This window comes from Hemiscyllium ocellatum, chromosome 14 (assembly GCF_020745735.1).
Source record: "Hemiscyllium ocellatum isolate sHemOce1 chromosome 14, sHemOce1.pat.X.cur, whole genome shotgun sequence".
In the NCBI taxonomy this organism is placed as follows: domain Eukaryota; kingdom Metazoa; phylum Chordata; class Chondrichthyes; order Orectolobiformes; family Hemiscylliidae; genus Hemiscyllium; species Hemiscyllium ocellatum.
In genome coordinates this window covers 31,254,663-31,282,168 of record NC_083414.1, presented here as the reverse complement: position 1 = coordinate 31,282,168, position 27,506 = coordinate 31,254,663, and the positions used below count along the sequence as shown (strand labels likewise).

The following is a 27,506-nucleotide window of genomic DNA, read 5'->3' as shown; positions in this document are numbered from 1 at the left end:
CTGCACAAGAGACAATTACTAAAAAAGATTAACCTTTATCAATCTCTCCCCTCACTGCAAGTTAAACCATCCTTGTCTCTCTAATGACAGAGTAAAACTTTGGTCACTTTATCTTTACTCGTTCAGTGTAAAATACGATATATGTATTGGAATGCCCTGATGAAAAGCTTTGACAAAATTTGTCTGTCTTTAGTAATACTCAAGTTTTGTAGAATAAAATAAATAATTGTTTCAAACAAGTAACAATTGATATGTCTCTAAAATTGCAAAATTGTTTATTCGGACTTGATCAATGGAGATTGTTATTCTGCACAATAGAAGAACTGGGGCATCTCCCCCCCCCCCCCCCCCCCAACTCTATTTTGATTTACTCCCTACTCTCCCCTTTACAGTTTGATCACACAGCAATGCCCTCCGAGAAGGGCACTGCTTGTCACTGGCCACTTGAGTGTTTCCTTTCTTCCTGGTGGTGGAAATTGAATAAAGAATTGGACACCTTGTGTGTTTCTGTGTCTTGAGAATTTGGATCTCAAAACAGAAATTACCTTCTTCAGATGGGCCACTGGACGCCAAATATTGACCCTGCTTGTCTCTGCAGATGCTACCAGATCTGCTGTTTTTCTAGCACTTAATGTTTTTGTTTCTGATTTCCAGCATTTGCAGGAAATGGGAGTTTTGTGGTTGAGTAGCATCCCACTGGCATTTTATAATTTATGAAAAATCACGAATGATTCTCAATAATAAATCAACGTGTGTACATTAATCAGTTATTATATTTCAAGGTATGGTCAGGACTTTGCAGTGAATTCTGTGCGCCAGGTAATTTCTGAAGAGACGGCTGCAAAATCACAGTAAAAAAAACAATCCTTTATTATAAGAGGATTTTTTTTATATTTTGGGTGAACATAACCTTCACAGTTTCACCTCTTATTAAGCAAAATGCGTTAATGTTTTACTGATGTGAATTGAAAGGGGGAAAAAAACTCCTCCGTCTGATTCTGCAAAGTGAGTTGTTTAAACGTGCGGATATTTTGCTGCAGTGAATGGTTTGTCTTTCCGGGAAGGAGGTCAGGGGGAGGGAACAGTTTTTGAGTTTCTCCTTTACACAGCTTAGGAAATCCAATATGGAGGCCCTGAGTAAAGGCCGAGATATAAGCCTCTCTGCTTTGAAGCAAAATGATCCTTTCATCTCAAGTATCGTTGATGTGACCAGCCAAGTTGCGTTGTACACTTTTAACCCAAAGGCTAGTGAGTGGGTAAGATAGCGTTTCTTAATTTCGTGCGAAAAAAAAAATAAGCAAAACGGTAGCGATCTGTACCAACTGCTTTACTTCCCTGGGAAGCCTTTGAAGATTTCGAAACGCGGCTGTGTGTCTGCTGTTTGTTTTTGCCCTGTAACTCAAACTTGTTCAAATCTAATATCTTGAAGCACTGAGTATCGAAGCTAGATGAGAAGCTAGACACTTAACAGCCTGCATTAGAGTTTAAAGACCTTCATGCTCAGCAGTTTCATATTGCTCACGAACCTGTTCGCACCAGACTTTTATTATGAAACGTAGCTTTCTATTCCTTTCACCCGAGTATATTTATACAACATCTTCCCTTAATCATCAAATAACGTTATTAAACTTTGTTTAAAAGGTTCAAGTAACATGAGTCTAGCATTGAGTTGTGATGTGAGTCTATATTCTTTTCCCTGGCCAAATCCTTCAATTTCTTTAAGTAAAATATAATAGACCTTACATCTTTTACTGTTAAAAGAAGAGTCTAAACTTTGTTTGTAAAAGTATTTTCTAATTGTACTCCTTAAATGCCTGGTTCATGTTCTCTGTACTGTACCTTTTTGTTATCAGACTCGCCAGACTCTCTACCTCCCCTATTTGTTCCAATCAATCTTCTAAATAGTCATTAATAGAACATAGAACAGTACAGCACAGAACAGGCCCTTCAGCCCACGATGTTGTGCCGACCACTGATCCTCATGTATGCACCCTCACATTTCTGTGACCATATGCAAGTCCAATAGTATCTTAATGTCCCCAATGACCTTGCTTCCACAACTGCTGCTGGCAATGCATTCCATACTCTCACAACTCTCTGTTTAAAGAACCCGCCTCTGAGATCCCCCTCTATACTTTCCTCCAACCAGCTTAAAACTATGACCCCTCATGTTAGTCATTTCTGCCCTGGGAAATAGTCTCTGGCTATCAACTCTATCTATGCCTCACATTATCTTATATACCTCAATTAGGTCCCCTCTCCTCCTCCTTTTCTCCAATGAAAAAAGCCTGAGCTCAGTCAACCTCTCTTCATAAGATAAGCCCTCCAGTCCAGGCAGCATCCTGGTAAACCTCCTCTGAACCCTCTCCAAAACATCCGCATCTTTCCTATAATAGGGCGACCAGAACTGGACACAGTATTCCAAGTGTAGAGTATTATAGAGCTGCAACAAGATCTCACGACTCTTAAACTCAATCCCCCTGTTAATGAAAGCCAAAACACCATATGCTTTCTTAACGACCCTGTCCACTTGCATGGCCATTTTAAGGGATCTGTGTACCTGCACACCAAGATCCCTCTGTTCCTCCACACTGCCAAGAATCCTATCCTTAATCCTGTACTCAGCTTTCAAATTTGACCTTCTAAAATGCATCACCTTGCATTTATCCAGGTTGAACTCCATTTGCCACCTCTCAGCCCATCTCTGCATCCTGTCAATGTCACGCTGCAGCCTACAACAGCCTTCTATACTGTCAACGACACCTTCAACCTTTGTGTCATCTGCAAACTTGCTGACCCATCATTCAATCCCCTCATCCAAGTCATTAATAAAAATTACAAACAGTAGAGGCCCAAGGACAGAGCACTGTGGAAAACCACTCACCACAGACTTCCACGCAGAATATTTCCATCTATTACCACTCTGCCTTCTGTTGGCCAGCCAATTCTGTATCCAGACAGCTAAGTTACCCTGTATCCCATTCTTCCTGACCTTCTGAATGAACCTACCATGGGGAACCTTATCAAATGCCTTGCTGAAGTCCATATCCACCACATCCACAGCTTGACCCTCATCAACGTTTCTAGTCACATCCTCAAAGAACTCAATAAGGTTTGTGAGGTAAGACCTGCCCCTCACAAAGCCATGTTGACTACATTTAATCAAGCCATGCTCTTCCAGATGGTCATAAATCCTATCCCTCAGAATCCTTTCTAACACCTTGCAGACGACAGACGTGAGACTTACTGGTCTGTAATTGCTGGGGATTTCCCTATTTCCTTTCTTAAAGAGAGGAATTACATTTGCCTCTCTCTAGTCCTCCGGTATGACTCCAGTGGAGAGCAAGGATGCAAAGATCTTCGCAAGTGGCGAAGCAATTGCATTTCACGTTTTCCAAAGCAGCCGAGGACAAATCTGGTCCGGGCCTGGTGACTTGTCAATCTTAATGTTTGACAGAATTTTCAGCACATCAGCTTCCTCTATCTCTATCCATTCCAGCATGCACACCTGCTCTTCAAAGATTTCATTCACTACAAAGTTCGTTTCTTTCGTAAAGACAGAAGCAAAAAACTCATTTAGGGCTTCCCCATCTCCTCAGACTCCACACACAAATTCCCTGTGCTATCCCTGATCGGCCCTATTCTTTCTTTGACCATTCTCTTATTCCTCACATAAGTGTAAAATGTCTTTGTGTTCTCCCTAATCCGTTCTGCCAAGCCTTTCTCGTGCCCCCTCCTGGCTCTCCTCAGACCATTTTTGAGCTCCTTCCTCGCCTACCTGTAATCCTCTAGAGCTGAGCCTGACCCTAGCTTCCTCCACCTTATGTAAGTTACCTTTTTCCTTTTGACGACAAGCTCCACCGCTCTCGTCATCCAAGGTTCTTTTATCTTACCACTTCTTGCCTATCTCAGAGGGACATATTTATTCATCACTTGCAACAACTGTTCCTTAAACAGTCTCCACATGTCTATAGTGCCTTTACCATGGAACAATTGCTCCCAATCCATGCTTTCTAACTCATGTCTAATCGCATCATAGTCTCCTCTTCCCCAATTAAATATCCTTCCATTTTGCCTAATCCTCTCCTCCATAGCTATGTAGCCTAGTATGTGATCTATCCATTGTAATTTAACTTGTCGAGTCCAGGCAGTGATCAACTTTTTTTAAAAATGAAATGAAGGAAGGGCCACTTCAACTGGGGTTGATGGGGTCTTTAAGATTTTCAGTGGATGAAAAATACATGGAATTTTGAATCTGCTGTCTGTACGTTTGGCTGCTGTTTGAGCATTTTACCATCAGCTTCAGGTTAATGAGAACACATTGTCACTACATAAGCTGCAAAAGGTGATTCTCGGATGACTAGCTCATGAAAGAAATATAGAACAAGTTACATCATTGGAAATGGAATGGAACAACCCTGTTGGTTGACTGCTCATAGTAGTTCAGCTGTTGTCAAACCAGGGCTTTGCATAGCTAAAGTAAATGCATTGTCCACATTAATTCATTTGCAAATATTGTTAATTCAAATAAAATTAGAGCTATTGATACAATATGATTTTGTTTGTACAACATGTGTTGCTTATCTATATATCCTGGACAAACTTGGATATGTGGTGTTCTACCCTAGCATCTCCGTGATTGATTGAAGTCCCCAATGCAGATCCTTGCATCACACTAGACTCACATCCTGCCAATTCGAGAACCTGCTTGACACATTTATTTTCTCATTTCCAACCACTCAGCAGATTATCTAACCAGAGCAACAATTTTCCTTTAGGTCCTTGAATTATTTTTGGTTAATCACTGTCCCTCATTTAATGGTAGTTACTTCTGGATGTTAAGCATGCTGATTATTTTGTCTGCTGATACAAGGTAATTATTAAGCATGTTCACCATTTTCTAATTTTAATTAACGATATGCTCCCACTAAATCTTTTTTGAAAAGAATTTTTTAAAAATTGATATCCCTTGCATTTTTTTATGCTCACTTTATTTTGCACTTGATGAACATCCCTGAGTTGATCAAGTTTTTTTTTACATATTGTATGCTTTTTATTTTCATGTTTTTTTGTTGTCACTTATTTCTTGAGATGACCAGGACAGGATTGATAGGCTGAATCTCTGTATAACTAATATGTAATTACCTTTTGATTGAATAGTGCATGCAAAAAAGTTGAGCATTATAACTGTAAATTGGTTGTAATTTTTGTTAGAATTCAACAAGAAAGGTCATTTGCTCTTTAGTTAACATAATATGGGTGGATTATTGAACCAGATACCTGTTGTGGTGTCACTTGACTGAGATACCTAAAGTCAGATATTTGATTGATATTCAGTGACTTCCCTGTTGGCAAGTATTTGTTTAATAAATGGAGCAGGACAGGACCTTGTTAAATATTAAATGCTGGGATTCTTCAAATGCACCGCCAAAGGTTTTATTCATCAGGATTAAAATTATATTGAGGAAGAAGGTACATATTAATAGCAATCTATGTTGAATCAATAGAGTATCTACCTATTCTTCAGACTCCTGGCATCCTGCAATTTTTGTTTTGAATTTACTATGATGTATTATTTGAGATTGGAAGCATTTTTAAAAAGATATTTGAATTTTCAATTGCTGGTTCAAAGGATGACCCAATAAGGTTTCACACTTTAAAATTTTGTCACAAATGATTGAAATATATTAAAAGACTGTTTCCTTTTTGTCAGCAACTTATACTTTCACAAGTGTTGCAGTGCAGAAGGAGGCCATTGTGTCTATACCTGCTTATTAATAAGCATCATTAGCAAGTGCCTTTCCCCACAGCCTTGCATATTATTTTTATCCAGATTATCTCCCAATTCCACTCTCTTGAATGCCTTAATGGGATCTGCCTTTACCACACCTCAAGTGCATTCTAGACCCCAACGTCCTGTGGAGTGAAAAGGTTTCTCCTCACTTCACCCCTGGTTCTTTTGCAGATCACTTCAAATCTATAGCCTTTCATTCTTGCTCCTTTTTTTTTACAAGCAGGAACTGTTTTTTTTTCTCTATTCACTCTATCCAGTTTGCTTGTGATTTTGAAAACATACATACTCTTAGCTTTCTTCTCTAAAATGAGAATGGTCCTAACTTCGATCTGCCCTTATAACAGAAGTTCCTCATCCTTGGGACCATTTTTGTAAACTGCTTCTGCACTCTGTTCAATGCATTCATATCCTTCCTAATATGTAGTACCAGTACTGTACACAATACTCAAGCTGAGGTCTAAGAAGTGTCTAATACAAGTTCATCTCTATGCCCCAATTACTAAGACCCAAGGATTCTGTATGCTTAATTTAGTACACTTTATATCTTTCCCACCACTTTCAGTGATCTCTAGACATACAGACCTCGGTCCTTCTGCTCCTACACTCCCTTCGAATTTTACCCTTTATTTTCTTAATGTTCTTCCTGTTAAAATTCTTCTCTGCTTTGAAACTCATCTGCTATTTATCTGCCCATGCCATAAACTTGTCAATGTCCCCTGGGGTCTGATACTGTCATCCTTACAGTTTACAACTCTTCTAAGTTTTGTGTTATCTACAAACTTTGAAATTACATCCTATACACCAAGAGTTAGATCATAATATATATTTTCAAGAAGGAGTGAGTTAGATATAGTCCTTGGAGCAAAAGGGATTAAGAGGTATGGGGAGAAAGTGAAATTGTGATGCTGCATAGGATGATCAGCATATTGAATGGTAGAGGAGATTTAAAAGACCTGAATAGCCCACTCCTGTTCCTATTTTCTATGCTTCTATATTAGTAAAGGAAAGGTCCCAATGCTGACTGGTGTGAACCACATTGCAAATCATCTTCCAGCCTGAAAAATATACATTAACCGTTATTGTCAATGCTGATTGTTATCCACATTGTTACTGTCCCTCATATACCATGACCAATAACTTTCCTCCCAAATCTGTTGTTTGGTACTTAATATAACACCTTCTGAAATTCCATATACACATCAACAGCATGAATCACATTGAACTTTTCTGTTACTTCAAAAAAAACTGCTAGCTATTCAGATATTATTTTCCTATTCTTCTGGAGAATCTACATTATCATTGTATACATAGACCCTATGTTCAAGCAGTCTACAGTTTATTCAGTTTCCAATTAGTTTTTATCTGCTCTTAATGAGCAGTAATATTTGGATTACTGTCTCCAAATGCTTTCCTCATTTTTTTGGGGGGATGATTCTTAAGGCAACTACTGGCAACAAAGCCTCTTTTGTTACGCTGGGGGAAACAGAATCCATCTCCAAGAATTTGTAGAAGATTGCAGAATATGCCTCCTTGAATAAAGACAACTTCCCCTTGCATCCGGCTGTTGTACCTTGCAACATCAAGCAGTGTTTTCTCTCTCTGACCACAAAGGACCTTTATTGTCACTTATGTTCATTGATTTGTAAAGAAGCCTATTATCTGATTGCAGGAATATTCTCCTCTGCCTTCCTTGCCATGGGAACATGAAACATATTAACCTTGCATCAGGCAGAAAACTAATTAGTTATCTTATCTCAGAACCTTTTCATTAATAAAAGGAATAGCCTATGCTCAAATATTTATAACCTTACCTAAATATCTTTCTGGGACTTCGGAAGACTTGAGTTATGAGGGAAGAAGTGTGGCACAAAGGCTACAATCTGATTCGCAATGGTCATATTGATTAGCATAACTGGTTTGTAGGCTGTATATCATGTTCTGTCCCATTCTCTTCTCTTTACCAAATTGCAAAACTGCACTGTTTCCTTGATTTCTTTTTATATTTCTAAACTTTCCTTCAAATAAACTCCCACCTGTTTTAGTTTAAAACCCTATTCATCGTCTGAGTTATGATTTACCAACTGACTGAAGCAATGGACACATTGAGCATCTGTTCAGTTTACATTAAATGTTTCAATTAATTACATCTGACAACCCCCTCACCCCACACGCTCCCAATGCCTCAACATTGGGTACTAATAGTTACCACTCTATTCTCTGTCCTTTTTGAGGGGGCTTATTTAATCCTTTTTGCTGTGTAACTAACCTCAAGTTAAAATTTTCAAGACCTGAAGGCCATTTAGAATTAGAGAGATGACATGTCAACTTTGAGGAAAACTCAAGTTTTAATTGACTTAGTGAAATCTGTGAAAGATTCTTTATTGATAGAAAACTTGTGAATTTATTGTTTCCATTTCTGTTCCAGTTTTTAAGTAATAAATAAATTGGAATAGCTGGACTTGTTTTGCTTACCAAAGTTTGGTCAGGGTGACTGAAACATTGAATGGCCCAGGCACAGAAAATGGAGGGAAATGTTCTAATTTGCAGAAGGGTGAAGAACCACAGGGTATTGGTATAATGTGACTGCAAAAGAACCAACAGCAAACTGAAGGTGAAAGTAAGTGGCGCACCTAATACTGTAGGTGGAAATAGGAAAGTATCCCAAGTGAATGTGTAGCCAGCACAAAGGGCATGCAAGGTTAGTGATAATGGGGATTGTTGGTGTGGGGGATGGCAAGTGAGGAAGATATTGAAGGCAATAGAGTGTTAAAGCTTTGTGGGAGGTGAATACAATAACAGAGAGTGAGTGTGAGGTAACAGAAGATGCTGGGCTTTCCTCCAGGTGGCTAACATTGTGTTTTATAACAGTGGCAAACTGAGAGCAGTTTATCATGGTCTGGTGATGTGGCTTCCAACCCTAGTCCTTGAGAAGAGGATGTCCCACCTGTATGCTGTCCCTTCTAGCAGGACCTCCAGGCCACTCTCTGCAAAATGGGGCACAGATCTCCCCATCTGCCAAGTCTGAGCCCAGTGTCAGAAACCATGTAAGGCAGCTCTGGACTGACAGTGTGTGTCTGGTTGTATAATGTGCTTTTGAAGATGGTATCTGCATCAGGAATGTTGGTCAGTTCTAGGATATCCAGCGTGGAGAGAGCTGTTCTGAGAACAGTGTGTGGTAGGATGAGATGAAAAATGGATACGATACAAACCTTTGGGGTGGGAACAGCAATTAATGTGGTAAGATTCAATGAGAAACCTCGCTGGAGCTTCCAGCAAATATAACTCCAACAAATTCAACATGATTTGACTTGATGGTAGGAAACAGAGGGCAATAGTGGAAGGATGCTTATCGGACAGGAGGCCTGTGATGAGTGGAGTTCCTCCGGGGGTCGGTGCTGGACCCATTGCTGTTTCTTATCTATACCAATGTTTGGATGAGAATGTGCGAGGCATGATTAGTAAGTTTGCAGATGACATTAAAATAGGAGGTAATAGGGACAGAGAGGAAGGTTGTCACAAATTGCAGCAGGACTTTGACCAGCTGGGCTGAGAAATGGCAGATGGAGTTTAATATAGCTAAGTGTGAAGACTTGTGTTTTGGAAAGTCACATCAAGGTAGGAGTTTCATGGTGAATGGTAGGGCCTTAAGGAGTATAGCGGAAAAGAGGGATCTTGGACTTCGGGTGCAAGGTTCTCTCAAAGTGGAGTCATGGGTACGTCGGGCAGTGAAGAAAGTTTTTGGCACACTGGCCTTCATAGAAGTTGGAAACTTATTGTACAGGATGTTGGTGAGGTTGCACTTGGAGTATTGTGTTCAGTTTTGGTCACCTTGCTGTCGGAAGGATGTTAGCAAACTGGAAAGAGTGCAGAATGAATTTGCAAGGATGTTGTCAGGACTCGAGAGTCTAAGTTATAGGGAGAGGTTGGACAAGCTATGACTTTTTTCTTTAGAGTATATGAGACTGAGGGAGCTCCTTAGAGGTGTATAAGATCATGAGAGGCATGGATGGGATGAATGCACTCAGTCTTTCTCCCAGAGCTTGGGAATCGAGGACTAGAGGGCATCAGTTTAAGGTTAGAGGGGAAGGAATAAAAGGAAACCCGAGAGGTAACTTTTTTATGCAGAGAGTGGTACGCGTATGGAATAAGCTGTTAATGAAAGTGGTTGAGCCGAGCACATTTAATAACAGTTAAAAGGCATTTGGACAAATACATGGATAGGAAATGCTTAGAAGGATATGGGTCAAGTGCAGGGAAGTAAGGTTAGGGTAGGTGGACATTTTTGGTTGACATGTACCAGTTTGGGCCAAAAGGCCTATCTCCGTGCTATAGAGCTTTGACTCTAAGATGAGCTTTGACTCTAAGATGAGGATCTTGAATGTAACCCCTGAGCATGTAATGGAGGCTGATTCAGTTGTGTTTTGAAAAATGTTGAGTATCTAATCTGTAATTGTATATTTTATAATATAACTCTTGGATTTTCGTATTAATGTTTTCATTTGCAGAAAATGGTGGTATCTGGTTGAGAACCTGGTAAAATAACGGTGAAGTAAATAAAATTCAAACAGGCTTAGAAGTTTTTGTACTTAAAAGATCAGGGCTATTGTAACTTAGGAAGTGAACAGCTAGAAATTTAAGATCATAAACAGCAGGTGGGCTGAATGAAAGAACTGGAGACATGGGAACGAGGGCTATTGTGGTACAGTGAGAATGTCCCTCTTTGGACCAGGAGGCTTGGGTTCAAATCCCACCAACAGAGGTATGTGATAATGTCTCTGAAGAGGTTGATTCAGAAATTTGAAAAAAAAGTGGGTTACTCGGAAGCCCAGGCTCAAGTCTCAGTTGTTTTCAGGAGTATGTGCAGAATTTAGGGAATGGCAGGGTTGGGTGTTGAGGTTAGACTGCAGGGTGTCGGGACCATAGTATAAAGGATAGATTCTATTTCTCAGTCGATTCCTTTAGAGTCTATTGAATCGGGTATTCCACAGGGTTCCTGTGTGCCACTCTCCCTATAACTTAGACTCTCGAGTCCTGACAACATTCTTGCAAATTACAATATGGCCATTGAAAAATGCTGGCTATGATGTTTGTAGTTATTGCACTAATTGACCAGTTATTCATGTGATTTCCCACATTAAACAAAAGTCTTGGAATAAAAAGGAAATTAATTAGCACTTTTATCTGGGAACTTACCGTTTGTGTTACATGGTCTTTTGCAATGCTTGGAATGAAGAGAAAATTCATTCAAAGTCAAGTTTAGCCATGGCTAGTGAGCAAGACTGACTGTGTTTGATAAGGCAGCTAAGAGACTGTGTTATCTTTGGGTCTTCTGTAGTTGTAGTTCCTTGGAAGTCCATAAGAGATGGGAGTAGAAGTAGGCCATTCAGTCCATTGAATCCGCTCTGTCATTCAATAAGATCATAGCTGATCTGAGTCCTCAATTCTACTTTCCTGCTTTTTTTCCATAACCCTTGTTTAAAATCAACTTCAGCCTTCTGTAATAAAGAATTCCACTGATTCACTATCTTCAGAAGAAATTTCTCCTTATCACAATTTTTCGTTATCACAATTTTAGATGTGTGACCCCTCAGGCTGAGATTATGCCCCCAGCCCTAAATTCTCCCAGAAGAAGAAACAACCATTCTGCATTTACCCCAAATCTCCTAAGAATCTCATATTTCAATGAGGTGACCTGTGATACTCCTATGTTCTAAAGAGTGCAGGCCCAATCTACTCAACCTCTCCTCACTATATCGTCCCTCTGTACCTGGGATCAGCTCAGTGAACCTTCTTTGGATTGTCTCCAATGCCAACATTATCTCAGTCATAGAGATGGGCAGCATGGAAACAGACCCTTTGGTCCAACTCGTCCATGCCAACCAGATATCCCAACCTTATCTAGTCCCGTTGCAGATACTTGATCCATATCCTTCTGAACACTTCCTACTTCCTACATCCATCCAAATGTGTTTTAAATGTTGCAATTGTAGCAGCCTCCACTATTTCCTCTGGCACCTCATTCCATACATGCGCTGCCCTCTGCGTGAAAATATCTTTCCCCTCTCCCCCTAAACCTACGTCCCCTAGTTCTGGACTCCCACACCCCAGGGAAGAGACTTTGTCTATTTATCCTATCCACAACCCTCATGATTTTATAAACCTCCATAAAGGTTACCCCTCAGCCTCTGATGTTCCAGGACAAACAGCCCCAGCCTATTCAGCCTCTCCCTATGGCTCAAATCCTCCAACCCTGGCAACATCTTGTAAATCTTTTTTGAACCCTTTCATGTTTCACAACATCGTTCCAACAGGAGGGAGACCAGAATTGCACACAGCATTCCAAGACCAATGTCCTGTCCAGATGCAACATGACTTCCAAACTCCTATATTTGATTAAAATACCTTTGTAGTGTTTCAGCATGAAACTGACAGCAGAAATAAAACAGACTTTCAGTAAAATGAATGTTTTTATTATTCCAATCTTGAGAGTGTCAAATTATCTACCCTTAGATAAATTTTGGATCCCTTTTCACTGATTGCAGCTGTAGTCTGACTATTGCCTTGTATACATTTAGCAAAATCTCTCTTTTTAGACTCCTGTTCCCTTTGAAATAAAGACCAACATTCTTTTTGCCTTCCCTATTATCTGTTAAACTTTTGCTAGCATTTTATGATTCATGTGCAAGGACTCCCAAATCCATCTGTTTGGTGACTTTCTGTAGTCCTTTTTCACTTAAATAATATTCAACTCTTCTAATCTTCCTGCCGACGTGTATAACCTCACATTTCCCCACATTATATTCCATCTGTAAAATTTTGGTCCACTTGCTTAACCTGTGCAGACACTTTTTGTGCCATGCTTACCACCTGCCTTCCTACCTATTTTTGTGGAATCCACAAACTTGGCTATAGTTCAAGAGAGAACAACAGACATCCTCCATCTTAAACAGCGTAAATACAAGATTGATAGATAATGCTGTAGCCTGCAATTTGGAGCTGATATTTTCCACAAGCCAAAATTGGCAAAAGGTAAAAAGTTGGAATATTTATTTAGCTAGAAGTTAATGAAATCAATCTATTGAAATCCTCTAAGAGTCAGTTGGAGTTGCAATTGGAGTCCTGCTAGAAGTAATCAGCTTGGTTCCTGTTTGAAACTATAGCAGACCAAGGGGTGTTCTCTAATGTTTTGAGCCGCTACTGGAGACTCAGCAGTCAGTGATAGAGCTTGAGAGACATTAACAGAAGGACTTCCATGACATTTTTTGAATTGATTATACAAAAAGTAACTGAATCCTGTGGAATTGGTGCAGGAAGGAAACTCTTAAGGTAGAAGTGAGTTTGCAGCATAAGTCCTAATCAGTGATTGGGTTGATGTAATCAAGATTAATTTGTTGAATTCTTCCTGATGTATAATACAACTTTTGATTTTATTAAACAAGTGAAATGTTGTGTAGATGTCATTTAATTACTGGTCGCTGGATTTCTTCTTCTAACTGATGGTCTTGAATAGGGTCATTGGCAGAAGAGAATTGGCTAAGGATTTGAAGGGAAACAAAGGTTTCACAGTTACGTAGAAAGGATTGTGGAATGAGACTAGCTGATTTGCTGTTTAGGGAGTTGGTGTGAGCATGACTAGCTAAATTACCATCTTCTGTGCTACAACTATTCATGACTCTTGTGATTTTTAACCAGGTAAAAACAATGACTGCAGATGCTAAAACCAGATTCTGGAATGGTGGTGCTGTTTGCCCGAAATGTCAATTTCGCTGCTCCTTGGATGCTGCCTGAACTGCTGTGCTCTTCCAGCACCACTAATCCAGAATGTGATTTTTAACCTTCCATTGAATGGTTTTCTTTTAGTAATCACACAGCACTAAGTTATAGTCCATCAGGTTTATTTGAAATTACAAGGTTTTGGAGCGTAGAATGAAGGGGTTATGCTCCAAAAACTTGTGATTTCAAATTGATCTGTTGTGTGATTTCAGACTGTGTCCACTCCAGTTCAACAGTGGTATCTCCACATCATTTCATTTGGCAAGAACCTTGATGGGGCAAACTGACAACTTCTTGGCTACTGTCATTAAAGTCTGCATCATAATTACTTCAGTTGTATTATTGTTTTGACAGGGTGGACTATCATACTGCACCTCGTAGTCTGCAGGAAAGTAGTGGACCTCATAATTGAGAGACATTCAGCTTGAATTAGCTAGTTGTTAAACTAGTGTGTAATTTAATTTTCTTTTCAGTTATGAAGAATTTCTTGTAGTTAACAAATGAAGTGTTGCAGGGCAAGAGGTAATTTTTGCAGGTTACATAAAATGCTTTATTTCAGAATTGTGAGAGCCTTGCCATTGGATGGCTTAACTTTGTATTCTTTTCTTCCACAGGAGAAGACTGATGTAGAAGGTACTTTGTTTGTATATACCAGGTATGTTTGTGTATACCAGGTGTGTTTTTAAATGCAACTTCCAGTGAATTGTTTTTCAAGGTTTACTCTTCTATATCCCAAAGCAGGAGAACATGCTTTAACAAGCATATAATTCACCACCACTTGCTGGTCTGGAAGGGCAAGTGAAGAATGAAAACTGTTCAATGATATATTTCAATACCATATTAAATGTAATGGTTAAGTGAACTAATATTTGTAATCAACTGTTAATGTTGCTCAGTGACTGCTCAATGTCCCAGTTTCAGCCAGTGAAGGAAATAAGACACAATAGTGAGACCAAATAATCTAGGTAGACCATTCAAAATAATGCTGCAAGAATACTGCATTATCAAGATGCTAATTGTGTGGATTTGAAAGACCCAATTATTACTGTTTCAAGAAAAGCAGGGGAAGAATCTTCACTAGTAGTTATCACTCAATGTCTCGAAAATAGGTGAAATAGTTATGTCGGTGCTGCTTTGGATCTGGCTGTACAAGAAGTGGTTGCTGGTATTTGCCAATGCAATGATGACAGTTCCTTAAAAGTAATTATTTGACTTGCAAACACTTGGGCTTTTATTAGAGAAATAAGGGTGCCAATCACTCATTGCAGAAAGTGCCCTGTTTCGGAACAGCAGGGAGCAATGTTGTCCAATTAAACTAAAATGAGTCAAAATGTAACAAGGTTCCAACAAAGACGAAAGGATATCTTGCCATTGAGCTAAAATATACTTGTCTGCAAGACACTGTATACCATGTGATGCCTACAAGTCATGGACATGCTGAGGATGTGAAAAATATCATTTGTTGTTTTTTGTGAGGGAAAGATAATTGAGGAACAAGAACTTTGATCTACAAAAAGAGATTTTACGTCATCTGATTTGTTCATTTGTAAATCTATTTGCTTTATGGTTAAAGTATAAATGCTATATTTCAAACCTTTTCTTGTTTCATTCTACAGCTTCCATTGGAGGACACTGCCCTAAGTTCATTCAATTTACTGGCCACCTAGAAACAAAAATTAGTAACTTTAAGAAAACTACAGATTTTTCAAATTCATTTTCCATGTTCAGTGATAAATCTGCCATTTGGTGACACCAGTTAGCTTATGGTGAAGGGAACCCTTTATCTTTCCATCCAATTATAGTATCTACAAGCAATGCTTTGGGAAGTGTAGTAGTCTGGTGACAATGTATTTCGGCTCAGCTTTCTCACGTCTAACATATACTCTGCAGAAGATCCGTGGAAAACATAATACAGATCCCTGTAGCATGGGACTGGTTAGTGTAGTCCGCGATAAGCTTCAGATTTGTAAATATGTTTTTTGTTTAGTCAAATAATTTATGATTTAATGAGAAAGCGATGTATGTGGATCATTACATCAAATATTCTATAAAAGTATGCAAAATTAGCATTCGAAAGGGCAGCTTTTTATATATTTAAAAACATTAACAGTGAGCCTAATTCTGTAAGTTTTAAGTTATTACGGATAAGAATAGACCTTGGGTGAAAGGACTTAATTAAGGATAGGCTATCTATCACAATATTAGGCAGGTCTGGGGAATGTAAATTGGGGGCAGATATTTAAGGGTAATTCCAGATCTGGCATGTGGGAATCTTTTAAAAGCTCATTGTTTAGAGTTTAGGGCCAGCATGTTCAGTTAGTGAAGGCTAAGGATGGCAAGATTCAGGAACCTTGGATGACGAGAGAAATTGAGAGCTTTTGAAAAGAAAAAGGTGGTATATGCAAGTTTTAGGAAACTGAAGACAGAACCCTTGAAGAATACAAAGATATCAGCACAGAACTCAAACAAGTAATTAGCTGGGCTAAAGGAGAATGACATGGTGAATCCTGATATTCTAGGGCATGATGGGGTCTTGTATTAAATCTTGTATCCTCTTTAGTCACAAGAGAGGATGCAGTGGACTGGACGATTGCCAACATTGTTCCTTTGCTTAAGAAGGGCCACAGGGATGATTCGGGAAATTACAGGCTGGTGAGCCTTGCGTCAATGGGAGGGAATTTTTTGGAGAAGGTTCTTAGGGATAGGATTTACTGTTTAGAAAAAGATGCTTTTGTTAGCAATAGGCAGAGTGTCTCTCAAACGTGAGGTATTTTTTAAGGAAATCACAAAGATGATTGAGAGCAGGATAGTAGATGGACTTTAGCAAGGCCTTTGACATGGGCAGGCTGATAGAGAAGGTAGTGAGCTGGTAAGATGGATGCAGAACTGGCTTAGTCATAGAATAGAAGTGGAAAGTTTTTCTGACTAGAGATGATTCCTCTGGGATCAATGCTGGGACCTCTGTTTGTAATATATGTAAATAATTTGGAGGAGAATATAGTTGGCCTGATTAAATTTGTGGACAACCCATAGATTAGTGGAGGTGTGGATAGTGAGGAGAAATGTTAGAGGATACAACATGCTGGAGATTTAGATGGAGAAATGGCAAATGGAGTTTATTCAAGACACGTGTGATGATACATCTTGGAAGATCTAAATGGAAGAGGAAAGAACACTTAATAGCATCAACATAGAGGGATCTAGGCGTACACAACTCCCTGAACGTGGATAGGTGGCCATGAAGGCATTTAATATGCTTCCTTTCGTCAGTCAGAGCAGAGAGTATAAAAATTGGCAAGTCATGTTGAACTTTAGTTCGGCAGCATTTGGAATATTGTGCACAGTTCTGGTCACCATGCTACCTGCAATTTCCCCTCAGACGTGGTTGACGATGCTCTCCACCGCATCTCTTCCAGTTCCTGCACCTCTGCCCTTGAACCCCGCCACTCCAATCGCCACCAGGACAGAACCCCACTGATCCTCACCTACCACCCCACCAACCTCCAGATACATCGTATCATCCTTCGTCATTTCCATCACCTCTAAACAGACCCCACCACCAAGGATATATTTCCCTCCCCTCCCCTATCAGCGTTCCGGAAAGACACTCTCTCTCCACAACTCCCTCGTCAGGTCCACACCCCCACCAACCCAACCTCCACTCCTGGCACCTTCCCCTGCAAACGCAAGAAATGCAAGACTTGCACCCACACCTCTCCCCTCACTTCCCTCCAAGGCCTCAAGGGATCCTTCCATATCCGTCACAAATTCACCTGCATCTCCACACACATCATTTACTGCATCCGCTGCACCCGATGTGGCCTCCTCTACATTGGGCAGACAGGCTGCCTACTTGCGGAACGTTTCATAGAACACCTCTGGGACACGCGCACCAACCAACCCAACTGCCCCGTGGCTGAAGACTTTAACTCTCCCTCCGCCAAGGACATGCAGTTCCTTGGCCGCCTCCATCGCCAGACCATGGCAACACGACGCCTGGAGGAGGAGCGCCTCATCTTCCGCCTAGGAACCCTCCAACCACAAGGGATGAATGTAGATTTCTCCAGCTTCCTCATTTCCCCTCCCCCCAACTTATCTCAATCCCAACCCTCGGACTCAGCACCGCCTTCTTGACCTGCAATCTTCTTCCTGACCTCTCCGTCCCCACCCCCTCTCCGGCTTATCACCCTCACCTTGACCTCTTTCCACCTATTGCATTCCCAACACCCCTCCTCCAAGTCCCTCCTCGCTACCTTTTATCTTAGTTTGCTTGGCACACCTTCCTCATTCCTGCAGAAGGGTTTATGTCCAAAACGTCAATTCTCCTGCTCCTTGGATGCTACCTGACCTGCTGCGCTTTTCCAGCAACACATTTTTCAGCTCTGATCTCCAGCACCTGCAGTCCTCACTTTCTCCTTTTTACCCGAAGGATTTGGAGTAGGTACAGAAAGGCCTAACCAGGATGTTGCCTGGTTTTGATGGTTTAAGCAATTGGAAGAGATTGATCAAACTTGGTTCATTTTTTTTTGTTTGAATTTCAAACAATGGGGGGCACTCTGATAGAAATTTACAAAATTGAGTAGCAAATCTAGAATGGGTAGTCAGTCTTTCTCCTGGGGTAGAAGTGCCAAAAATGAGCTATCATAGGTTTAAGGTACAAGGGGCTAAATTAAAGGAGATGAGAGGCAAATTTTCTTACACTGAGGATAAGTTCCTGGAATGTGCTGCCAGAGGTGGTGGAGGCCAATACAGCAGCAACATTTGAGGTATCTTGACAGATAAATAGGTAGGGAATAGAGGGATAGGGACCACATAGTGGTAAAAGTATTTTAGTTTAGGAAGTCATGTATTGGCACAGTTTTGGTCAGCTGAAGGGTGTGTTCCAGTGTTGTACTGTTCTTTTGAATACATCTCTTCAAAATAAAACAATTTCACATCTACAAATCTACCTTTTAACTAAGTCTTATTTCTTCTCCTGCTGAAATATAAATTAGGATTAAAACAAACTGATTTCCTGTAACCCTCGGCATTGCCAAGAACGAGGTAAGTTGTTCCTTGTAGCATTTAATCAATTTTTGTATGAGTGGGAGACATATCTTCCAAAGTATAAGTGACATTTTGGAGACGGAGACCCTGCTTTATTTAAGTAATGGATTTTGACTGTACGCTGATTCTTTTTAAACACTGATAACTCTGATGTAAGGTTGAATTAAGATTCGTGATGGATTCTGTATTATTCAACTTGAGCAAAAGCGAATTTAGATCATCAACTTAGTTGTGAACTTAAAGATAGCTTTGTTTTGACGTTAGGGCACATACTGAATAACTGTGTGTTAGGACTTCAAAATATTTCTATTATAACTCACTGAAGCATTTGCTTTACCATTTATTTCTTTATACTTATAAACAGCTCATCGCAGTTAGAATCTGCTCAGAGAAAGATTGACAGTAAGAGGCAGCAGGATTGGTACTCTAATTTGAAGACAATCTTTGTTGATTTGATATGGCAACTGGATACATAGATCAAGATTGTTTCAAAACTGGGCTATACATCAGAATAAGTAGTGGAAATTTAAATAATCTTATTCAGTTTTGTGTTTTCCCCAACTAGAAAAGCAAATGTAGAAAAAAAGAGAAACTCCTTGGGCTATGAGGAGCAAGTAGTTTTGGAATTACCAATTGATCTCTATCCTGGTGAGGAAGAGTGTTGTCAATAAATTGCCCTAAATTTTGGAATATTCTCCCTAAATCCCTTCTTCATACTAATGTTATGAAAGTGTAGGTATGTACAGTACTTTTTGAGAGTGTGAAAGCTGGCAAGGACTGACTGAAAGCACAGTGTGCTGAACAATTTAAAAATATAACATTTGGTTTTGAAACGCAAAAACTGGAACTACATTGCCATAGTTCACAACAAATTTGAATTCAGCCAATCAGCTTATGCCCCAAGATACCAAAATCTAATTGAATTTGAATTTTAATGTTTTGATGACATCAAACCAGTGAGATGGTCCGATGTTTTGGGATATATAAAATCGGGTATTTTGAACAGTTGGCCAGAGCAGCAAAGACCAGCCAAGCACCAAGGACTGCGAGCAGAATAGTTCTCTGAAAGGTACCTGTCCATAAGAAAGTTGTGCAGAAGAAGACTGAAGAAAAGATGACCCAGAAGAATCTACAGGGGAGAATCAACACAGCTAGCTGGTTTTGAAACAAGATTTTTTGTTATAAATCTTTGTCAGGGTTTTTATCAGACCAGTATTATTGAGTGGCAGGTAAAAAAATAGGTTTAAGAGAAAGGAGTTATAAGTAGTTGTCTAATGTTCTCTTTTGGACTTAAAGAATAAAATTGTTAATTTTTTCTTTAAATAATGATATTTGGGATAGCTCCTTGCCACTCAGTTGAACAGATTACGGTGCAAGGTGAGCTTTTCTGTGCATCTGATTTAAATTTGCAGCGTGGTTTACCCTGTGATGTAACACTAACTACTTTCAAGATCCTCCTTAAAACCTATGGCTTTGACCAAGTTTATTTTGTCAGTTCTCGTGTCTTTTATAGTGAATATCAAATTGTGCTAATAATGCCTTTGTGAAGCATCTTGAGGCATTTTCAAAATGCAATAAGCAAGCAAGTTGCTAGTATTGTGAGGGAATAGATAAATAGCTTTCCATTTTAAAAATGGCTATTTCTCAATTCTTTATGCCTTTCTACTAAAATTACAGTGACCTGTACAAGAAGGACGGATTGCACCTAAATTGGATGCGGGTTAATATACTGACAGGGAGACTTGCTAGAGCTGCGCGGGAGGATTTAAACTTGTGGGGGGGTGTCGAACCTAGGGAGATAGTGAGGAAAGAAATCAATCAGAGACTGGTACAGTTGAGAAAAAAGGCAAGTCAAACGGTCAGGGCAGGCAGGGACAAAGCAGAGAACAAGGTAGGACTGATAATTAAACTGCATTTATTTCAATGCAAGAGGCCTAACAGGGAAGGCAGATGAACTCAGGGCATGGTTAGGAAGATGGGACTGGGATATCATAGCAATTACAGAAACATGGCTCAGGGATGGACAGGACTGGCAGTTTAATGTTCCAGGATACAAATGCTACAGGAAGGATAGAGGGGGAGTGGCAATTTTGATAAGGGACAGCATTGAAACTGTACTGAGGGAGGATATTCCTGGAAATACATCCAGGGAAGTTATTTGGGTGGAACTAAGAGATAAGAAAGGCATGATCATCTTTATTGGGATTATATTATGGACGCCCTAATAAAGGGAAATTGAGAAACAAGTTTGTAAGGAGATCTCCGTTATCTGTAAGAATTATAGGGTGGTTATGGTCACGGATTTTAACTTGCCAAACATAGACTGGGACTGCCATAGTGTTAAGGGTTTAGATGGAGAGGAATTTAAGTGTGTACAAGACAATTTTATGATTCAGTGTGTGGATGTACCTACTAGAGAAGGTGCAAAACTTGACTGCTCTTAGGAAATAAGGCAGGGCAGGTGATTGAGGTGTCAGTGGGGGAGCACTTTGGGCCCAGTGACCTGAATTCTTTTAGTTTTAAAATAGTGATGGAAAAGGATAGACCAGATCTAAAAGTTGCAGTTCTAAATTGGAGAAAGGTCAATTCTGACGGTATTAGGAAAGAACTTTCGAAAGCTGGTTGGGGGCAGATGTTCGCAGGTAAAGAAACAGCTGGAAAATGGGAAGCCTTCAAAAATGAGAACACAAATCCAGAGAAAGTATATCCCTGTTAGGGTCAAAGGAAAGGCTGGTAGGTACAGGGAATGCTGGATGACTAAAGAAATTGAGGGTTTGGTTAAGAAAAAAAAGAAATCATATGTCGGGTATAGACAGGATAGATCGAGTGAATCCTTAGAAAAGTATAAAGGCAGTAGGAGTATACTTAAGAGGGAAATCAGGTGGGCAAAAAAGGACATAGCTTTAGCAAATAGAGTTAAGGAGAATCCAAAGGGTTTTTACAAATACATTAAGGACAAAAGGATAACTAGGGAGAGAATAGGGCCCCTCAAAGATCAGCAAGGCGGTATTGGTGTGGAGCCATAGAAGATGGGGCAGATACTAAACGAGTATTTTGCATCAGTATTTACTGTGGAAAAGGACATGGAAGATATAGACAGTAGGGAAATAGATGGTGACATCTTGAAAAATGTCCACATTACAGAGGAGGAAGTGCTGGATGTCTTGAAATGCATAAAAGTGGATAAATCCCCAGGACCTGATCAGGTGTACCCTAGAACTCTGTGGGAGGCTAGGGAAGTGATTGAGTCTCTTGCTGAGATATTTGTATCATCGATAGTCACAGGTGAGGTGCCAGAAGACTGAAGGTTGGCTAACATGGTGTCACTGTTTAAGGATGGTGGTAAGTACAAGCCAGGGAACTATAGACCAGTGAGCCTATTGTTAATGGTGGGTAAGTTGTTGGAGGGAATCCTGAGGGACAGATGTACATGTATTTGGAAAAACAAGGATTGATTTAGAGGTAGCCAACATGGCTTTGTGCGTGGGAAATCATGTCTCACAAACTTGATTGAGTTTTTTGATGTAACAAAGAGGATTGAGGGCAGAGCGGTAGATGTGATCTACATGTACTTCAGTAAGGCGTTCGGCAAGGTTCCCCATGGGAGACACGTTAGCAAAGTTAGACCTCACTGAATACAGGGAGAACTAGTCATTTGGATACAGAACTGGCTCAAAGGTAAAAGACAGAGGATGGTTGTGGACGGTTGTTTTTCAGACTGGAGGCCTGTGACCAGTGCAGTGCCACAAGGACTTTTCATCATTTATGCTTACATCCAAATCATTTATGTAAGATGTATAGTTAGTAAGTTTGCAGATGACACCAAAATTGGAGGTGTAGTGGACAGCGAAGAAGGTTACTTCTGATTACAACAGGATCTTGATCAGATGGACCAATGGGCAGAGAAGTGGCAGATGGGGTTTAATTCAGAAAAATGTGAAGTGCTGCATTTTGGGAAAGCAAATCTTACCATTAAGTGTATAAGTCCTGCTAAGATCCTAGGGAGTGTTGCTGAACAGAGACCTTGGAGTGCAGGTTCATAGCTCCTTGAAAGTGGAATCGCAGGCAGATAGGATAGTGAAGAAGGCATTTAATATGCTTCCCTTTATTGGTCAGAGTATTGAGTACAGGAGTTGGGAGGTCATGTTGCAGCTATACAGGACATTGGCCACTTTTGGAATATTGTGTGCAATTTTGGTCTCCTTCCTATCGGAAAGATGTTGTGAAACTTGAAAGGGTTCAGAAAAGATTCACAAGGATGTTGCCAGGGTTAGAGGATTTGAACTACAGGGAGAGGCTGAACAGTCTGAGGCTGTTTTCCCTGGAGCATTGGAGGCTGAGGGGTTACCTTATAGAGGTTTAAAAATCATGAGGGGCATGGATAGGATAAATAGGGAAGGTCTTTTCCCTGGGGTGTGGGGGGTCCAAAACTAGAGGGCATAGGTTTAGGGTGAGAGAGGAAAGATATATAAGAGATCTAAGGGGCAACTTTTTCATGCAGAGGGAGGTATGTGTATGGAACGAGCTACCAGAGCAAGTGGTGGAGGCTGGTACAATTGCAACATTTAAGAGGCATTTGGATGGGGATATGAATAGGAAGGGTTTGGAGGGATATGGGCTGGGTGCTGGCAGGTGGGACTAGATTGGGTTAGAGTATCTTGTCGGCATGACAGGTTGGACCGAAGGGTCTGTTTCCATGCTGTACATCTCTATGACTCTAATGTGAGAAATAGTTTTAAAAAGTGTCCTGACACATGAGTCTCAAGACTTTCAAAACTGTTCAAACATCAGTAGTACCTCCATCAGAGCGATCTAACAATGTTATTCTCTGTTCCACCGCTCAGGGAATGCTGCACTGCCAAAAATTGTCTTTTGATTATGCCATGAATTCATGGCCATATCAATTTTCTCAGGGGGATGTAAAAGGGTCATGTAATGTTATTCCAAGAGCACAGATATTTACATCTTTATATGGAAAAGCACAATTTTTGATTCAAATGGAGAGTATTGGGTAATTCCCTTGTCACTCATGACGTAAGAACAGACTGATAGAAGTGACTTCAGTTCATATTTCATGAGCAATTCATGTGTAACTACCTTTTATTTTTTTCCTGGAGAATCAGTGCTCTTATGTGAAATTTATGCTGTCATTTCAGTCATGAGTTGTTTTGTGTTTAGAAGCATGCTTTTTAAATAGACTCTGCTCACTATTATGCTGTTTAAGTTGACTATGCTGAGTAAAAGCAGACTCTGCCTCATAAATAGACTTGATTTGATTTCTTCTGCAAGTCCCACTCCACTTATTGGCTAACATAATGGTATTAGTAGATACTGATTATTTATCCCTCTTCATATTACCAAGACTCAATTTAATGATACATTTTGTTGCTGTTTGTGCGAAAGTGTTTGCAAATTGGCTTCTGTTTCCTACAACACAGCAATGACTGCCCTTCAAAATTTCTTGATTGTGAAGTGATATCTGATGTCCTGAGTTTATGGAAGGTGTTTTATAAATTTAAATGCTTTTTGTTTAAAGAAACCTGCCTATTCAGAGACATTTTGGAAGTAATTTCATAGTAAATTTTCAAAAAGTATGTAATATGATGCAGTCTTACAAATTTCAGCCAACTTTCACGAAAATAATGGGTCAACAAAATTTCTCGGGAAAAACTGAATTGTCCTGTCTGAGGTGACGGCACTTGCATTTTGTGTGAATAAAATTGATCCATGATTATAATGATTGTAGTGAAAAGCTGACTTGTAGAAAAAACTGTTTTTCAGCTGCTTCATATTTACCTTATTCTCACATTTAGAAAATGCCAAGGTAAGTGGCTACTATTCAGTGGCTGGAATTGTTAATATGTGGTGAATTGTAGGGAATCTATTTGCATATTGATCCCCAAGGCATATTCATAGGATCCCTACAGTGTGGAAGCGGGCCCTTTGGCCCAACAAGTCCACACTAACCCTCCAAAGAGTAACCCACTCAGACCTGTTCCCCTACCCAGTTAACCTATATTTACTCCTGACTAATGCACCTAACCTACACATCCCTGAACATTATGGGCAATTTTGCATGGCCAAATCACCTAACCTGCACATCTTTGGATTGTGGGAGGAAACCAGAGCAGCCAGAGGAAACCCACCAGACATAGGGAGAATGTGCAAACTCTATACAGACAGTCACCTTCAGCTGGAATTGAACCTAGGTCCCTGGTGCTGTGGGGCAGCAGTGCTAACTGCTGAGCCACTGTGCCACATATGAATATGTATATTTATATACATCTGAGCAGATATCCTACTAAGTACTGTAACGAAAATTCTAAATGATGTTTGGAAATCTGTGTAGCAGGGCAGCAAACAGAATTATATAGGGGCCCCTGATTAGAACCTGTGGATGGCACCAGAGCAGAAAAAAAACATACTTATCTAATATAGTCTCAGAAAATAGTTTCCTTTTAGACTAGTGAAAAATAATATTGATAAAATGGAAATTCGTGTTAATTTCTACAGGAATATGCTAAGTATTAATTACCTACGTGATATATTGTCTTTTTTAAAATTAAAATTGAGATTTTTTTTAAAAAAACTTATTTTTCACAGGTCAGCATCTCCTTACCATGGCTTTACAATCATGAATCGACTTAACATGAAAAATTTAGTTGAACCCATCAACAAAGATCTTGAGTTTCAACTCCAAGACCCATTTCTTCTCTATAGAAATTCAAACTGTAAGTACTGATCTATTTTAAACTTGAAGTGCTGCTCAGGACAGTTACTGAACTGGTCTACTCATTAGTTGCTAAATTAATGTCAATTGTGAAAAAAAGTACGGAGTTGGGGGTGCCTATCTGAAGTTAAGATTGAACCATATTGCTGGACAAAGTGTTGAAGGAGATTTACTATGCATCTGACTATCAATAACATCACTGCCTGAAATGGAAAATAATCTAATCTTCAGCATTAACACCTTGAACTGAGGAAACAAACCTTTCAAATTTAAACTGTAACTCACAGCTTATTATGTATCAGACAATAGTTTTTGGTATGTTGCTTAAGTTTTTATGTAGTTGAGAGCTATTCTGAAGTTTTTCAAATTAGGTTTCCTATAATGTCTAATTTTTCTGTTTATTCACACAGTTGTTTATACAATGCCTGTCATGGTTGTCAGGGTTCTTGATTTCAAAATGTACAGCGATGCTTTCAAATACTGGTTTTTAAAACAGTTTTCTAATGTCAATCCACAATTTTAAAAATAAAAAGTCATGGTCCTGGCAGACCTCTCCAATGTCTTCATATCTTTCCTCATATCGTGCCCAAAACTGAACACAGTATTCCAGTTGAGGCCAATAAAGGTATTATAACCTCCTTGTTTTTTGTACTCTGCAATTATTGATCAAACCAACTTGCTATATGCTCTACTAACTACTTTTTTTCAATCTGTCGTGCAACTTTCAATGATTAATACACATAGATATCTAGTCCTTCAGCAACCAACACAGTGGAGGTGATAATCTCTGGTGGAAAATTAACCCAAAAGAATGAAATGTAATTGTTACTTTATGGTGGTGTTTTTGAAAACTTGCTAAATGCTTACATGGGGCATTGGAATAGATACATTGTATTCACTTCAATCCAGTCCACATAAATACTTGAAGCACAAATAAGTCAAAGCGCAAATTCAAATTTAGTTCAAATGGAAATGGAGGGTAAGGTCTGGAAAGAAGGGAACTTTTAGTAATACGTTTTGTTATTAGTGACATTTTTCATGACTTTTTTAATGGTATGTTAGGAAACAGTTCTGAGATTTTCTCAGTGAATCGAATGTTACATTTTTAAAATAAAATTTTCTGTTACTTTCTCCTGATGTAAGTTGTTTCTCCCCTTGTAATTTCTTCACATGGGAAGAGGGATTTCCCTTAACTCCACTGTAGTAATCTTACTTCTGAGTAAGAGGACAGGAATTCCGACATGACAGATTTGAAAACGTGGTGATATTACACACCTGAACAGTTGGGACTTCAACCCAGGTTTCCTGGTTCAAAGATAGATACTGTCACTGTTCCACAAGGTATTTCAGTATTATTATGAGTGTGTATTGCACTTTTAGACTTGCACCAATTAAGTTAAACCTTAAACCAAGATCCTCTTTTCTGGTGAATGTAAAAGCTCACATTGCGACATTCCCCTCAACTGCTTAATAAACAGACCATCGTAATTTATTTCACAGCATTTTGTGTGATCTTTCTGTACGCAAATTCTGCATCTCCTACAGAAGAGTACTGTTCAAGAGTACTTTATTGGCTTGAAGAATGCCATGTGGTCACAAAAGGCACCATGCAATGCAAATTTTTCATTTCTTTTAATTTGGATTTTGTTTTGAGAAAAGTGTATTCTTATTGGCCACGGGGTGCATAAAATGAATGCAACCTTTTTGGGAAGCATCTTTAAGATAGTGAAAAAAGTCCTTGGCCCTTTAATCATCCCAGACTTGAATAGAAAACCTGACATGGCAGAAGTGTTTAGCTGTGAAACTGTGATCAGGCAAAATGGTATTTGGTTGCTTTGAAGTGGAGTAATATCTTAATCTTAAAGGATAAGCAATTTGCTGTTGAAACTAGGATTAGTTTAATAATTATTGTTTTGAATTCCACCACCATTTCTTATATCTTTCCACTTGTCATTGAAATTATGAATATATAACTAACAAATAGACTGGAGTGAATAGCTCACATTAAACCTGGGCTAATTGTTACATGGTTTTAGCTATTTGTAGTTTATTGAAATGTCTTGAGCCTTAAATGTCCTCATTTATGTGTTTGCAATAAAATTATTTACATGTTATAAAACATTGCTTTCCTATTCTCTTAATTGGTGATTTTATAAAACTGGA

At 39.4% G+C, this 27,506-nt stretch overlaps 1 protein-coding gene across 1 annotated transcript in view; it reads left to right on the top strand.

The window, feature by feature from the left end:
* The first annotated feature begins 1,118 nt into the window (after positions 1-1,118).
* The window catches only part of dcp1a (decapping mRNA 1A), a 63,731-nt gene continuing 37,343 nt past the window's right edge, over positions 1,119-27,506 (top strand). Inside the window, exons 1-3 of the mRNA XM_060835160.1 lie at positions 1,119-1,256; positions 14,182-14,222; positions 25,217-25,344. Of these exons, the coding sequence (XP_060691143.1) occupies positions 1,125-1,256; positions 14,182-14,222; positions 25,217-25,344 (301 nt within the window). The 5' untranslated portion in view covers positions 1,119-1,124. The remainder of the gene's footprint in view (positions 1,257-14,181; positions 14,223-25,216; positions 25,345-27,506) is intronic.